Source organism: Myxocyprinus asiaticus, chromosome 15 (assembly GCF_019703515.2).
Source record: "Myxocyprinus asiaticus isolate MX2 ecotype Aquarium Trade chromosome 15, UBuf_Myxa_2, whole genome shotgun sequence".
Taxonomy (NCBI): Eukaryota; Metazoa; Chordata; class Actinopteri; order Cypriniformes; family Catostomidae; genus Myxocyprinus; species Myxocyprinus asiaticus.
Window position 1 is genome coordinate 8,165,753 of NC_059358.1, and position 14,928 is coordinate 8,180,680.

At 35.9% G+C, this 14,928-nt stretch overlaps 1 protein-coding gene across 1 annotated transcript in view; it reads right to left on the reverse strand.

Moving 5' to 3' along the window:
• Positions 1-14,928, reverse strand: part of si:dkey-122a22.2 (uncharacterized) — a 31,578-nt gene that overhangs the window by 1,421 nt on the left and 15,229 nt on the right. The window contains exon 8 of the mRNA XM_051719392.1: positions 2,753-2,891. Within this exon, the coding sequence (XP_051575352.1) occupies positions 2,753-2,891 (139 nt within the window). The remainder of the gene's footprint in view (positions 1-2,752; positions 2,892-14,928) is intronic.

The following is a 14,928-nucleotide window of genomic DNA, read 5'->3' on the forward strand; positions in this document are numbered from 1 at the left end:
TCAATTTACTTGAAAAGCAAAATGACGTAAGATATTAAGACTTGTCCATAATCAAATGTCCTGAGATTAATGCTTAAAATGTGGTAAGACAAATAAACTTGTATTCCCTTTGAATCAAGCTTATTTTTATAACCCCATTGGCAAATGAGGAAAAAATAAAAATACATTTGCTTCACAATGTGTTATCATGAATCAATTCTACAGCAGTAAGCCTTGCCATACTTCACTGATTCTTGAGATAAGGGACAAAACATGTGCTACAAACAAAAGTCCTCTATGTTAACATCAAGAAATTAATAATAATAAAAATACTGAAAAAGTTCAATCTAAAGGAAATGTGTATACTCAGGGCATTTATAACTTATATTTTTAAATGATTTCATTAGATTTTTTTTTTTTTTTTTAAATGCATGCTCCATTCTTGGAAGCACATGTAACTTAACCTGTCCTCAGCCAGAAGTCACAATGTTAAACTGCCAAACAAAGTGATTAAAAATGCAAAAAATTGCAAGCATGAAGATTCCCTGTGAAAGGCTTTCGTATGTCGTGCTACATGAATAATCATTTGTTGATAAGGAAAGTTCAAAACATTTTTTTTTAATAAAGTGCAGTATATTTAAGTAACTTGTACATCAAATTTGTAAATAAAAGTTACTGTATTAATTGATGTGTTTAAGTTAAATTTACTCACACTTCAATATTTTGTCATAAAGTAGATTTTATTTAATTGAATATCATTAAATCTTACTAGATATTATTTTTCAGTGTAGCGCTTATGTCATTTTGCTTCTTATATCAATGTATCTTTGTTTTAAGGATGATATATTTGAGATATTTTTACTGAAAATAATTTTTTCACAGTGACATATTGCTCTGACAGTAGTAAGGATAGCAGATATTAATTAATCGGCAGATTTTTGGCCATTTTGATATTACTACTATTTAATATTTTACGTTTGGCATTTTGACAAAAACTGTATCTGATTAGCACATAAACATTCCACATCGTATCAGTTCAAAAATATATCTACTGCCTTGGTTTTCAAATATTTTTAGAGAATTCTACGTAAATAAATACTGTGTAAATTGAGTAATTTAAATTCAACAATTTAGCTTATTTGCTATCCTTTAATTGTATAGTATATATAGCATCCCCAGAAATTATTTGGGCAACTCATAAAAATTCAATAATTGCATTGCATTAGATAACAAAATATCCTTTAAATTGCTGGAGGAAACTGCTAGGCCTTTTCTAAGAACTAACTTAACTTTTCTCACATTTTTAAAATTAATTTTAACCAACTGGTTTTAATTTGATTTTTATTTATGTGATTTAGTGGATTTTTAGTGGATGTATGAAGTCAGTTCCCCTCAGGTGTTTTGGGGCCACTATATATCAGCATTATTGTGGTCCCCCTGCTCTCTAGATATCGTTGTCGACAATTAAAACCACATACTGTATCTGTCTACCATTAGTCACTGGAATAGACATTCAGATGTAAAACTCATTTGGTGACTTTTGAAAAGCTTCAAGGCAACACTTGAGTCAATACTATGAAGTGGAGCAGCCCCTCTCACAGAGAACAATCCTCTGTTTCAAAGACACAGAGCAGTCAAATTAAATGTCGAGAGGGCCACAATTCTTCCCTCTTAAACATAAAAGCTCCAAGTAGCCTACAATTACTATTCGATTGCCTGCTTTCGTGTGTAAAGAAGTCTGATGTGAATGCAGTGTAAGCACTGACAGCACCTTCTTCTTTATTCCGTTAAACATGCATTATTTGCTGAGTTAACATGAGCAAAACTTGATACTGCATTTACGCCAACCACGCACGCAAAGTTGTTTTTGTCTCTAGCGAACACGCAGATATTTTAAAGACTTAGCCCGCTTATTTTGTTTTGTCTAAATCTACCGTTACAAAGAAACGTATTGCTTCTGTTTTATGCTTCTAATCTTTCCCAAACAAATGAGACAGGGGTCTTAAAAACAGTGTCTGTTTTTATGCAGATAGAGTGAAAGGATGGGCATTTACTGTATGAACTAAAGAAAGGAATTGCACCTGTGCACAGTCACTCATCACTAACTTCCTCTTGTGCATTAATTATTTCAACCATCTTATGAAGGCAAAACATTCCTCCTTAATTAACTCTTCCATTCCTGCGGACAACCTTCGATTCATGTTGTAAATGGGAATCTGTCGCTTTTTGAGGGGAAGGGGCCATTCAAAATTCTAAAAAATGTTTTGCATATTCGTGGCCGCATGTTAACTTGCATGAAATTGGGTGGAGCTGGAGCGCAGAGAGTGCACTCGTACCTTGACTGTGAGTGACTGATTTGCATCGTGACTCGTTTAAAAAAAAAACAGGATCCACGGCAGTTTCTGTCACATCCGTCAAGGACAGTTGTTCATTTTAGACAACTGATCATTAAACTGTTTCTGTTGTTTTCTAGACAACCATGTCAAATGGCTCATAGAAACAACTGTAATTTATGCAACAGCACCACCAAGTGGCCATGTTGTAGAAGACTGGAATCAGGCAGTGACATCATCACATTTCAAACATTCCAAAATTAAACAGATAACTTGCTATGGGGGGAATTAAATGACCAAGGGAAACGTGGTCATGTTTTTCATGCAGTTTTGGAAAACTACACTGTGTATGGTCAATGTCTGTAAACAGCATACAATACACTACTACTACACTTAAGTTGGTTTTCAGAGATTTGAGTCAGGTGCAGTGGTACACTGACCTGCCGCTGTAGCAGTTCCTCCGAGATGTCGTCTCCCTGAATGACAGGTTGCAAAACGCCCAGAATAATGAGCAGGCGACTCAAACCTGCCGCCGCAGAGAACTGCATCATCTGCAGGGAGGGGACGAGGTGAGAGTACCTGCAAACATACACAAGTGCAAGATGTAAAAGGGGTCATATTATTAGTACTCCGATTTTCATTGATCTTGAAGTGCCACGAATACATGTATGTCTTTCAGAACTCAAAACTTCACCCCAGTCCAAAAAGAATATTTATACGCTGCAAAAACGGTTTGTTCAAAAATGTTAATATATCCGTACCCTGGAGTCGCGAGTTCGAATCCAGGGCGTGCCGAGTGACTCCAGCCAGGTCTCCTAAGCAACCAAATTGGCCCAGTTGCTAGGGAGGGTAGAGTCACATGGGGTAACATCCTCGTGGTCGCTATAATGTAGTTGTCGCTCTCTGCGGGCCACGTGGTGAGTTGTATGTGGATGCCGCGGAGAATAGCGTGGGCCTCCATATGCGCTAGGTCTCCACGGTAACGCTCTCAACAAGCCACGTGATAAGATGCACGGATTGACGGTCTCAGACACGGAACACATTCCTCATGTGTTTTAATTCACATCACCAGAATGTATTGCTGGTCAGGGGGTTGAATAATTTTGATTGCAACTGTGTGTGTGTGTATATATATATATATATATATATATATATATATATATATATATATATATATGTATGTATGTATGTGTGTGTGTATATATATGTGTGTGTGTGTGTATATATATATATATATTGTGTATTCTATATATACTTATTTTTTTTATTCAATTTTTAATAATTTTTTTTAAAAGTCTTGTTGCTGTTTTGTATTGTTGTGTACTGGAAGCTCCTGTCACCAAGACAAATTCCTTGTATGTGTAAGCATACTTGGCAATAAAGCTCATTCTGATTCTGAAGTATCTGGCTCCTGTGTGCAGGATAAGGAAGGCAAATTTTGCCCTCATTTAATGGGAGGATAAAAAAAAAAAAAAAAGGAAAAACAGACATAATGCTCTTTTTCAGTTTTAGGCTACCTTTATTTTGTGTAAAAAGACAGTTCTACATTAGTTTGCCATTGTTCTCTTATGTGTGTTGATATTGACCCCCCCGTATGGTGAAGTGTCAGGAGTCCCCTGTGATGAACTACATTAATTGAGCGGTCATTACCAGCGCATGAAGGACTAAATGAGCTCTCTGTACAGCCCAATGCTTCACAATGACAGCTCATTTATGAGGACTGAAGAAATGACACAGAAATTAATATATATTAGACATGAAGAATGTTCAAGCACATGTCTGATCTATTTCACGTCAACATACGCATAACAAAACGCACTACCTTAAACCACTTTATAAGCATGTGGCAAAACTTAATTGATGCACTAAATAAAACCAGTGCATTTGCACAGTAAAAGCTGGGAAGTGTGTAAAAAGAAGGAAAATAGAAGTACAATGACAGCTCTTTTCCACCCAGTTTATTATTATTTCCTCATCCATTGTAAATATTCAGTGTAGCTATGTACAAAGCACAGCACACACAGGGGTCACTGCCAAACCAAGCAATTTCCTATCGGTCAATGATGCAAATTCTTGTGTCAAAGTTCGCCAAAGTTGAAACCCATGTGAAATTTGCGGAGGGAAATTTCTTCGCCACTGGAATTCTATTAGGCAAAATTCTGATCGCTTGGATTCCCACTGAGATGAATGTATTTCGTCCACATTTAATTTCGTCCAAATGTATTTTGTATCTCATTTAAACAGATGTAATAAACCAACCTCACACAACTTCAGCAGATCCAGCATCCTGTGGAGCACTCAATTATTTACCTCTAAAGCACATATTCTATCAGCCTTTCCTCAGCAGTTCCCTGTCACTTTTAACTTTCTTTTATAATGATAAAAGGAAAATATCAATAAAGCTTCTATTATATACCGTTTGCAGATATGCAGATATCTCGTTTAAACAGATGTAATGCACGAACCTCACGAAAATCCAGCATTTTCTTCCCGTAGAGGGCTCATCTAATATCTTCCTCTAAAGCGCGTATTCTATCAACCAGAATCAAAACTTCATTATCAGGATCAAAAGTTCCTCTGATTTACAAAATCATGATGGTCAATCCAGGCTGTTTTAACTGTCAGGAGATTGCTTTCTGCTCACTGGATCCGCACAAGCGCGTGAGCGCAACCAAAGTCTTTCTAGCAAGTCAGTTCACTGTCGGCAATGTTTGGAATGCTCTCGAGAGGCTATTTCCAGTCATGACAGTGCAGCTCTTATATACTTGAATGGGGAATGACCGAAATCTCCAAAACGGTTGGTCAAGATTACGATCAAAGAACATATTTCAAATCAGCAGTAAAATCTGACAACACTGGTATCATAAATGGTGATTCTTTACCTCAGATTACGCCAAAATAACTTCCACAGCTTTTATATGCGCATGCACATTCTCGAGTTGATTGACAGGCGCTGTCTGTATCTAAAAGGTGATTGGCTCTTTTACCTGTAAGGCGGGACTTCCTATCAAATCTGTTGACCGTTGGCTGCAGTTGGGCATTCTAATTTTCCCATTCATTTTAATAGAAGTGGCCCGTCTCTGCTAAATATTCTCTGGTGCAATTTCAAGGTAAAAGCACTTCACGTGTGCTGTAAGTAAATGTCTTATTCACTATTTGGTATTTTTTTCATGTGCAAATAAATTACAAAAATTTGATGACAAAACAGAAATCAGAAGAAACTGCTATCTACCATTTAAAATACAATATTATTTTTTAGATTCTTTTTTTTTTTTTTTTTTACAAAGTTTTGTGTGAAATTGAGTAAATATAGTACCAAATAAGGCCATTAAAAAAAAACATATCGGTCGACCACTAGTTATACCATACATTTTTGTTAAAATATTTTCAATTAAAAATAGTTTTTAAATTTTTTTTAATTAATATATCAAATTACAAAATAATATTTAAGAAAGATTTCAGAGCTTTTCAACAGACTGAAATTTAAGACATTTATCAGTAAATGACTTGCATTTCAATCTTCCTCACGCAAAGTTATCATATGGCTTCAAAAGACTTGGAATATAGCATAAAGGTCATATGGACTACTTTTATGATAATTTAAAGGTCCTTTTTGGAGCTTGACAGGTGTGGAAACTATAAACTATCCTTGAATGAAACAGAGCTGTATGAAGATTCTTCAAAATGACTCATTTTGTGTTTCATGAAAAAACTAGCACATTACAGGTTTTAAACAAGAGGAAAAGTAAAACAACTACAATTTTCTTAAAAGAAAAAGCATAATTTAAAAGACAAATATGTCAAAGAGATCAACTGCTCATCAACTGTGTACACAAGTTAGTCTGAACTGGAACACTGGCAGTCCAAATAAAGAAGCATCAATGCACACAACCCTTTACCTTCCTTCAAATGTTTAGCATCACAAGTTTGAGTTTGAAGTGATCATTTCAAACACCCTTTCCAGTCTTTCCCAAAGTCATTCCACCCTTTTTCTTCAAACGTTTCTTCCTTCTCACATTTGCATCTGTCAGCATTTCCCCCAAAACACTGCCTGTATCTAGTCTATTTGATTTGCAGTCAAATCAGTCCGTTTCCTCTGACATTTTTATTTCTACTTGTCCCATTCTCTCCATTTCCTCATTCTCTCCATTCCTCCAGTGCTAATTCTTCCCGGCAGGACTGGATTATGTACAGGAAGGCATGCGTGTCAGAGGAAAATTTGGCGAGGTTAAAGACAGCCCAGATAGGCGGATGAATTAAACAGATAACGACAGACAGACGGGAGAAGAGAAGTTGTGTCAAGCAAAACGCCTCGCCAATGTTGGTCATTTTCTGTTCCGTTCTCTCTCTCTCTACTTCCCTTCTTCTTAAGCATGACAGAAAACTATCTAAATGAATAAAAAAAGTGATGAAATGACTTTGGTGCCATGGACTTTCTGGTCTTTGACTTCCCATCTGGATTAGTGCAGGCTGAATGGAGTCTGTTTCTTTTGTAAGAACCAACACATCCCTGTCTGAATGTTTCTCTCTCTATTACACACACTCACATTCTGTGCGTTGATAAGAGTTCATCTGAATTTGCATGATGTCCTGACGAATAATGTCTTCTACAACCCTAAGAGCTGACTGGTCAACAAAAATGTTTTGACAAACAGATTATTCAACTACCTATTTGTCTGTCCATTTAAAGCAGGGGTGTCAAACTCGGTTCCTGGAGGGCCACAGTCCAGCAGAGTTTAGCTCCAACCCTAATTAAACACACCTGAAGCAACTAATCAAGGTCTTCAGGAGTGCTTGAAGGTTACAAGGAGGCATTTTGGAGCAGGGCTGGAACTAAACTCTGCAGGGATGCGACCCCCTGCGAGTTTGACACCGCTGATTTAAAGGGATAGTTCACCCAAAAATGTATGCAAAAGCACCCGTTTTCGTTTTTTTTTTTTTTTTTTTTTTATTATAAAGTTTGACTTTATTTAACCTGTGGATACAAGAGGAAAAACTTTGAAGAATGTTGTCGTTTTTTTTTTTTTTTATCCCATTCAATGTAAATGAATGTAGGTTGTCTCTAAAATTCAGCTCAACATCTTCTGCTGTGTTCCACGGAAGAAAGTTATGCGGGTTCTGGCCCTGAGGACTTTCAGAAATAAAACTCCCTTTAATTTATTTATTTATTTATTTTAAACTGACTAGTACATTTAATTAATCTACTAACAATGTCCCACCCTCAACTGTCATTTTAAGAAGTCCACAACTAAAACAAGAACTTATTCTGTGGTGGAAATGACATTTTCAAATAAAAAGAAAGCTTGCAAACTTACTGTTCCAATATTGTTTAATAAAGAACCATGTGGTTAACCTTTTGACCCACACAAGTTCTGAAGATGCTTGTGTGGGTCAAACCATGTCAAAACAACTACATGGTTATTAATAAAAAATAAAAAAAATACTCTGTAGTGTGCTAGCTTTTTTTTTCTGATTTGATACTATTTTTATTTATTTTTTATTTTTTATTTTTTTTGACTCAGCACCTTACAAATATTACTCTGGTGTGTGTGTTTCCGAAAACTTTGTGAAAATGACATTAAACATTTTTGGATTTCGAAACATTTTTAATGTGACACTTATACAAATTGAAAAAAGTTATCTGTTAAAAAAATAAGTAAATTCCTGGCACATAACCAAAACACAGCCCGGGACTTATGGTGATCTGTCTAAAACTGAAAAAAGGGGATTTATAAGAAAATTAAACACTTTTAAACATCCAAAAAAAAAAAAAAAAATTCTTTATTTTTTTGTTAGTTAGTTAAATCGGCCAACCCTAAGCTTTAGCAATGTATAATAAAGCCATAAACTTACAGTAAGAAACTAGCAGAGGTTGAAGTCAGTTCTGAGTGTGGCCAAGAGGGGGCAGTCGTGTTTCACTGTAAAACACTAGGAGTTGATAATAACATTTTGACAACTGTAAGTTCAGCAGAGCTCATGTGGCCTTACTTCATTAGTGATGACTGACAGAAGTTGCTCCAGTGCTTATTACTGTTAATTGTCATTACAGGAGTGAGGTGCATGTAATCTCAGGGATCTCTCTACTGTTTCAGAGGAAAAACTCTCCCAAACACAGGGACATATGAAACACAAACAACTTAATAGAACAAAATCAGGAATTTTCACAATAAGACTTTGCATTTGTGATTCCATAGATGCAATATGAGTTAGAAGGTCCCTTAATAGTGCTAACCACTTCCTACACACTAAGCAGGGGATATCTGTAGAAGTGCACTTCACTTGACATTGCATTCCAAATGAACAAATTTTGTCATGGGTGTATGTGAGTATGATGACATACTAGAATAATAAGTTATTATAATAAATTCATATTAAATGTTTCAATATCGTTTATATTTAAATATTTTAATATTTAGTATTAAAATTAAATAATTATCTTCTAATAGTTATCACCATATTTTTATTTATAGAAATTTTAAATATAACATTGTGTATTTTTATTAAGTATGTATTATTATATATTTAAATTCATCCTCAAAACCCCTCAGTTTAGCAATAGATACGTTTCATATGATAATTAATTAGATTTTTTTTATATTTTTTTTACAATATATACTGTATTTGTCTTTTTAACTGTTACATCAAATCCAATATGGTCATTTTAATCTGATGTGCTTCCAACTCAAGCACAACTCCCTAGTGAATTACACTGAATATCCACTATTTTAGTCAAACTTCATGTGGTACTGAGGTGACGCACAATTAATGATTGACTGATGATAAATTTCCCTTTCGACGAACACTTGTCCCCTATGCCATCTGTATGGAAGTTGAACTCGCAACCCAGACCAGTTGCAACCTTCTCAGCTCTGCAGTGTCACATACAGCTTTTGCCCCTCTAAAGGTGCGTTCATGTTTAATCGCTTAAGTTCGGCAGATTGCTATACTGCTGGTTGCTAGTAGGCCTTCCCGCTGGACTACAGAGTCCAACTACTGTATACAGGAGATGAATCACATGAGCTCCACTATGAATCTCCTCTTAAAGGGATAGTTCCCCCAAAATCAAAATTCTGTCATCATTTACTAACCCTTTACTAACACAAAAGGACATGTTAGGCAGAATGAGTCATGTTTATCAGAGAAGCTTCCCCATTTTTATAGTTCAGCTTCATTTCGTTATTTCATAGATGGGATGTACAGGCAGAGAAGATTTTATTTTGAGGAAATCCCTCTCGAGAGAGACTTCAGATGATGAAAATTCTGACATGTTTGTGTGTGAAAGTCAGCAGGGTGTTTTCTGCTTCTGACAGGCGTTTCTGTTCTTCCACAGGCAAAAACACAATCTGCACTGTGCAAACCTCACAGGAACTGAATTCAGCAGTTTGTGTGTGCGTGTGCGGAGAAAAAAGTAAATAAATAAAAGTGTAGTTCATCACATCCACAATGGACATGTTCCACTAACGTTTGTCAACCAGAAAGTGTCCAAATGCTTTTTATCTCCATTTTAAACAGCATATCTCTCGTTTTATCATTTAAAACCTATCAAACCAATCTTTTTGGGAAATGTTTCGCTTGAAAAGTGTGCTCAAGCTATCTTTAAAATAAATGCCAGTCGGTTTGAAATTTTGATATCTAATGCAATGACTTTCATACATTTAAGTGTGTCTTAAAGGTGCACTCAGTATTTTTTCAATATGTTGCCTTGGGCATACACTGACACCTAGTGGTGTGGATACAGGATTAATCAAGCACAGTAGTTTTCAGTTACCAATGCCATCGTAAAAACTCACAATTCACAGTCAGCCATGATTGATTTAATTCATGAGTGAAAGTGTCCAATAACAGGGCAATTACAGAGATTAAGCGAGTAGTATTCCACAGGTCATGTGATCCTAACATGCCAGCCCCATGAGGAGACCCTCTCCACATAGAAGGTTACTGATATGACTGGAGTCTTCAATTTATAAATATGTTTTAAAATTACACTTAATTTCTTTAGGAGTAAAATCTTTTAAATGAGAAAAAAAATGACTGAGTGAACCTTTAATTGTCCAGTTACTTTATGGTGCCACTGTTCTGAGGATGGGAACCAGTCCATTCTGCTCAAACTGTGTAGCAAAAGCCACTGTTTTTTCCTCAAGCGATGGAGAATGACTCATTTTGTAGGATATAACAAAGCTCATTTCGGAGTGAGCCATCGGTAATGAGACACTCTTTGATGTGAAAATCCTGCTGGTGTGTGGAAGGTGTTGATACTGTCTACTAAGTACAGACACTCTCCCTATTGGACACATACAGTTTATCTATAAGTCACCTTATTTGCCACACAGGACGTTTTGGAAGAGAGAGACAGGAATTATGTCAAGCTGTGACCCAATATAAAACAATTCAAAAGAATATTGAAGCCACTCCAGTTAAGAAAACTAAGTGCCTTGCTGGTTTGCATTTACACCTCATGTAATGAGCTCCAAATTACTCAAAGAATGATTGCCCTCTTTTGACACACCTTCACATTTTGTAACATAAAACGTCTATCAAGAAGCAGTAAATGGAGCAAGGAATTAGTACAGGATTTATATTAGAATTTCCATCATAATCTGGAAGCAAATTTAAAGGATTAAAGCATAATAGAATCCACAATAAATCAAATAAAGATCCTATATACAACCACAATTTCGAAAAAGTTGGGACAATATGACAAATGCTAATAACAACAAAAAGGAGTGATTTGTAAATTATATTCACCCTTAACTGTATGGAAAGCACTACAACTAAACATTATATGATGTTTTACCTTGTGAATTTAATTTTTTTTTTTATGTACAGTCATTTCAAATCAGATGATTGCAAAACACTCCCAAAAAGCTGAAATGGGGGTAATTTAAGACTAATAACAATTTGACAAGTTAAAATAACAAGGCTATGTGAAACAGGAGATATTTAACAGGTGAGGCAATCGTGTCATAGTATATAAGGAGCCTCCAAAAACAGCCTAGCCTTCTTTAAGAGCAAGGATTATTCGAGATTTGTCAATTTGCCAACAAATGCTTCAGCAAATAATCCAGCACTTTGAGAACAATGTTCCTCAAAGACAAATTGGAAGAATTTTGGGCATTTCACCCTCTACAGTGCACAATATAGTTAAAAGATTCGAGGAATCTGGTCAAATCTCGAGCGTAAAGGGCAAGACGAAAACCACTTCTGAATGCGCGTGATCTCTGATCCCTCAGACATCACTGTCTTAAAAAACATAATTCATCTGTAATGGATATCATGAACATGGGCTTGGGATAACTTTAGCAAATCTTTGTTAGTCAACACCACTCACCGCTACATCCACAGATGCAAGTTAGGACTTTACAATGCAAAGCAGAAGCCCTACATCAACACTGTCCAGAAGCGCTGCCGACTTCTCTGGTCTCATCTTAGATGGAAAGTAGAACGGTGGAACTGTGTTTTTTTGGTCTGATGAGTCCACTTTTCAAATAGTTTTTGAAAAACACAGCCGTCATGTTCTACGGGCCAAGGAGGAAAAGCACCACATACTGGCTGAATAAGCAGAGAGTGTGGGTGGTAGATTGTCCGGCCTGCAGTCCTGACCATCTCCAGTTGAGAATGTGTGGTCCATTACGAAGTGCACAATATGGCAACGAAGACCCCGAACAATTGTACAACTGAAGACCTGCATTATGGATGTATGGGGGAAAATTCCACTTTTTAAACTTAAACTTGTGTCTTCAGTGCCTAAATGCTTAATAAATGTTATTAGAAGAAATGGTGATGTTTCACAGTGGTAAACACTCGACTGTCCCAACTTTTTTGGAGTGTGTTGCAATCATATGATTTGAAATTACTGTACATTAAAAAACAATGACATTCACAAGGTAAAACATCATATAATGTTTAGTTGTAGTGCTTTCAATATAGCAAAGGGTGAATATAATTTACAAATCACTCCTTTTTGTTTTTATTAGCATTTTTCCTACTGTTCCAACTTTTTCGGAATTGGGGTTGTAGATAAAAATAGATGTATAGATTATCCTATATGAATAAACAAACTCATAGTCTTATGCGACAGTGTAATACATAACACTTTACAATAATGTTGTATTTGTTAATAAGTTAACTTCATTAGTTAACAAGAACTAACAAATAACAATTCATTTCAGCACTTATTAACAATATTTGTTCAATAGTAATTTCAACATATAATACTACATTTTTAATATGAGAGGTTTGTTAACATTAGTTACCGCAATATGAACTAACAATGAACAATTGTATTATTCTAAATCAACATAAACCAAGATTAATAAATGCTATAACATTTATATTGTTCAAGGAGTTAAAGGAGCAAGTAGTTTTAAAATCCTAAAAGATTTTCTTTAAATTCAACAGGATGTCCAAAAGGAGCATTTTATTCTATTTGGAGCAATGTGGTGCGGTTTGGATTGGTTCCAAAATATGACAGTTACACTCTTTTACGTCAATAACTGCAGACAAGAAAAAGGAGATTTTAGAAGATTCCATAAATTATCCCAACCCGCAAAGCTTTTCTAAAATGAAACGATAATATTTCCCTAACGGCTCCATGGCACATCTCATAACCGTAAGCGGAAGTGTTTAATGTCTGCTCAACATCTTTAATTTAAACCTCCGCTCTTTATGATTCAAGTAAGATCAGTAATGCAACTCTTGTGATGCGGATATTAACTTAAGCCCTTGAGTTAATATCCACAACATTTATTTCACTGTGTCCTAAGTAATTGGATTGCATGCACACCGTCTTTATACTCGATGGATCGAGCGGCTATTAATCAAAGCATAATTACGTATATTTCCCAGATAAATGGCGCTGCTTCACGTCCAGTCATGTACAAATGAGTCAATCCGGGCATATTCATTTCTTATCTGACTGAACTCATTCCAGTCGCATAATGTCAATAAATAATAGAGGTAGAAGTTTATGAACAGATATTCTCAGAGAAGGAAGAAGAACCATTTAAAGCAGCGCAGGAGAGATCTCTGAGGAATTGCGATTTTACCTCAGCTGATTCCAATAGCGTGTTGAGTGAGGCCAGGAAATGCGTCTCGATTTGCTGCGTATACCACTGCTGAAACGTAATATCTTTGGCATGCTTAACCAAGCACATAAACTGCGAATAGCTGTAAATACCCATGCAATAGGAGCTGTATGTTGCTGTATAAATATTTAATGAGCTCTAATGTGAGCTGTATATTAGTGCTTTGTCTATGAGCAGTTCAGTTTGAGTACTACAAAGAGAAAATGTTTTCGGACTAGCAGGGGTGGAAATATTTGCTCTTACAACTAATCGATTATGACTGACGTACGGTTTGATTGTCAATTGTATTCAAACACAGGCTGAAGTCACAAAAGTAAAGAACATGTAACTTAATTTTTATTAACTAACATCAATATTTGAATGCAAAACATCTCATTTTGAAATCCTTGTATTTCTGATATCAGAAACTCAAACTTCTGAACATGGCCGCTCACATTTATGCATCAACAAAGCCTATTTGGTGTTCAGAAGCTTGGCCTGACCAGCTATGGTGAGGTAATGAGGAGATGGTAAGATAGACAATATTATTTCTAACCACCAGAAGAACTAAACTACAAGAGTAAAATCTTGTTGTTCTGTTCTGGTGTAGAACCTACTTCTCTGCATATCCATCTAAAAGATCCCAACATGAGAAACAAAGTTTAATTTATCTAAGAAACGTGGCACTTCTGCACGAGATGCAGAAAAAACAGACAAAAAAGTGTCTAGTGCATGAATGCCTATAAAAACAGCACAGACAAATGCTAAAGGTGTTTGGTAAAAATGGCCCCTTACTCATTTGACATGTGAAGAGGAAATTCTTAAAAGAATAGTTCACCCAAAAATGAAAATTTGCTGATAATTTACTCACCCTCAGGCCATCCAGTTGGTCATGAGTTTCTTTCTTCATCAAAACAGAATTTAAGATTTTTAGGATTTCATTTCAGGCCTCCTCCTTTAAACCATGCAAGTGAATGTACATTTTTTGACGGTCCAAAATGCATATTTAGGGTGCATCAAAATAATCCACACGTCTCCAGTCGACAAATAAAGTCCCAAACGATTGATTATTTTCAGAAACAAAACAATACATATATACTTTTTAACTACAAATGTTCGCTTCTGTACATCTGTGACGCACGCTCATGAGAGGGATGACGTAAGCTCGTTGGTAAGGTCACGCGGAAGAGGAGGCAGGAAGCGCGTCATTGTTTACGAGAAGAAGCGCTGTACAAAAGTTTAATTGTCTTTGCTGTAGATTTGTAATTGTATAAGTTTATTGTTCATAATGGTCGTTTGGTGTGTGTAACCTGGATGCTTCAACCTTCAGAAACCCCAAAGAAAATGCACGCTGGGAAAAATATAAACTTTTCATCGATTGCTTATACATGATCATGAGCGATTGAAGCTCTGGCTTATCGCTCTGAACCTGGATATCAGTACACCCCTACATTCTCTCAAATATTGGAGGGTGTGCAGTGAACATTTTACCCCTGAGGATTTCAGACCATCGAAAGAAACAAAGGGTCGATATCTGAATTCATCGGCTGTGC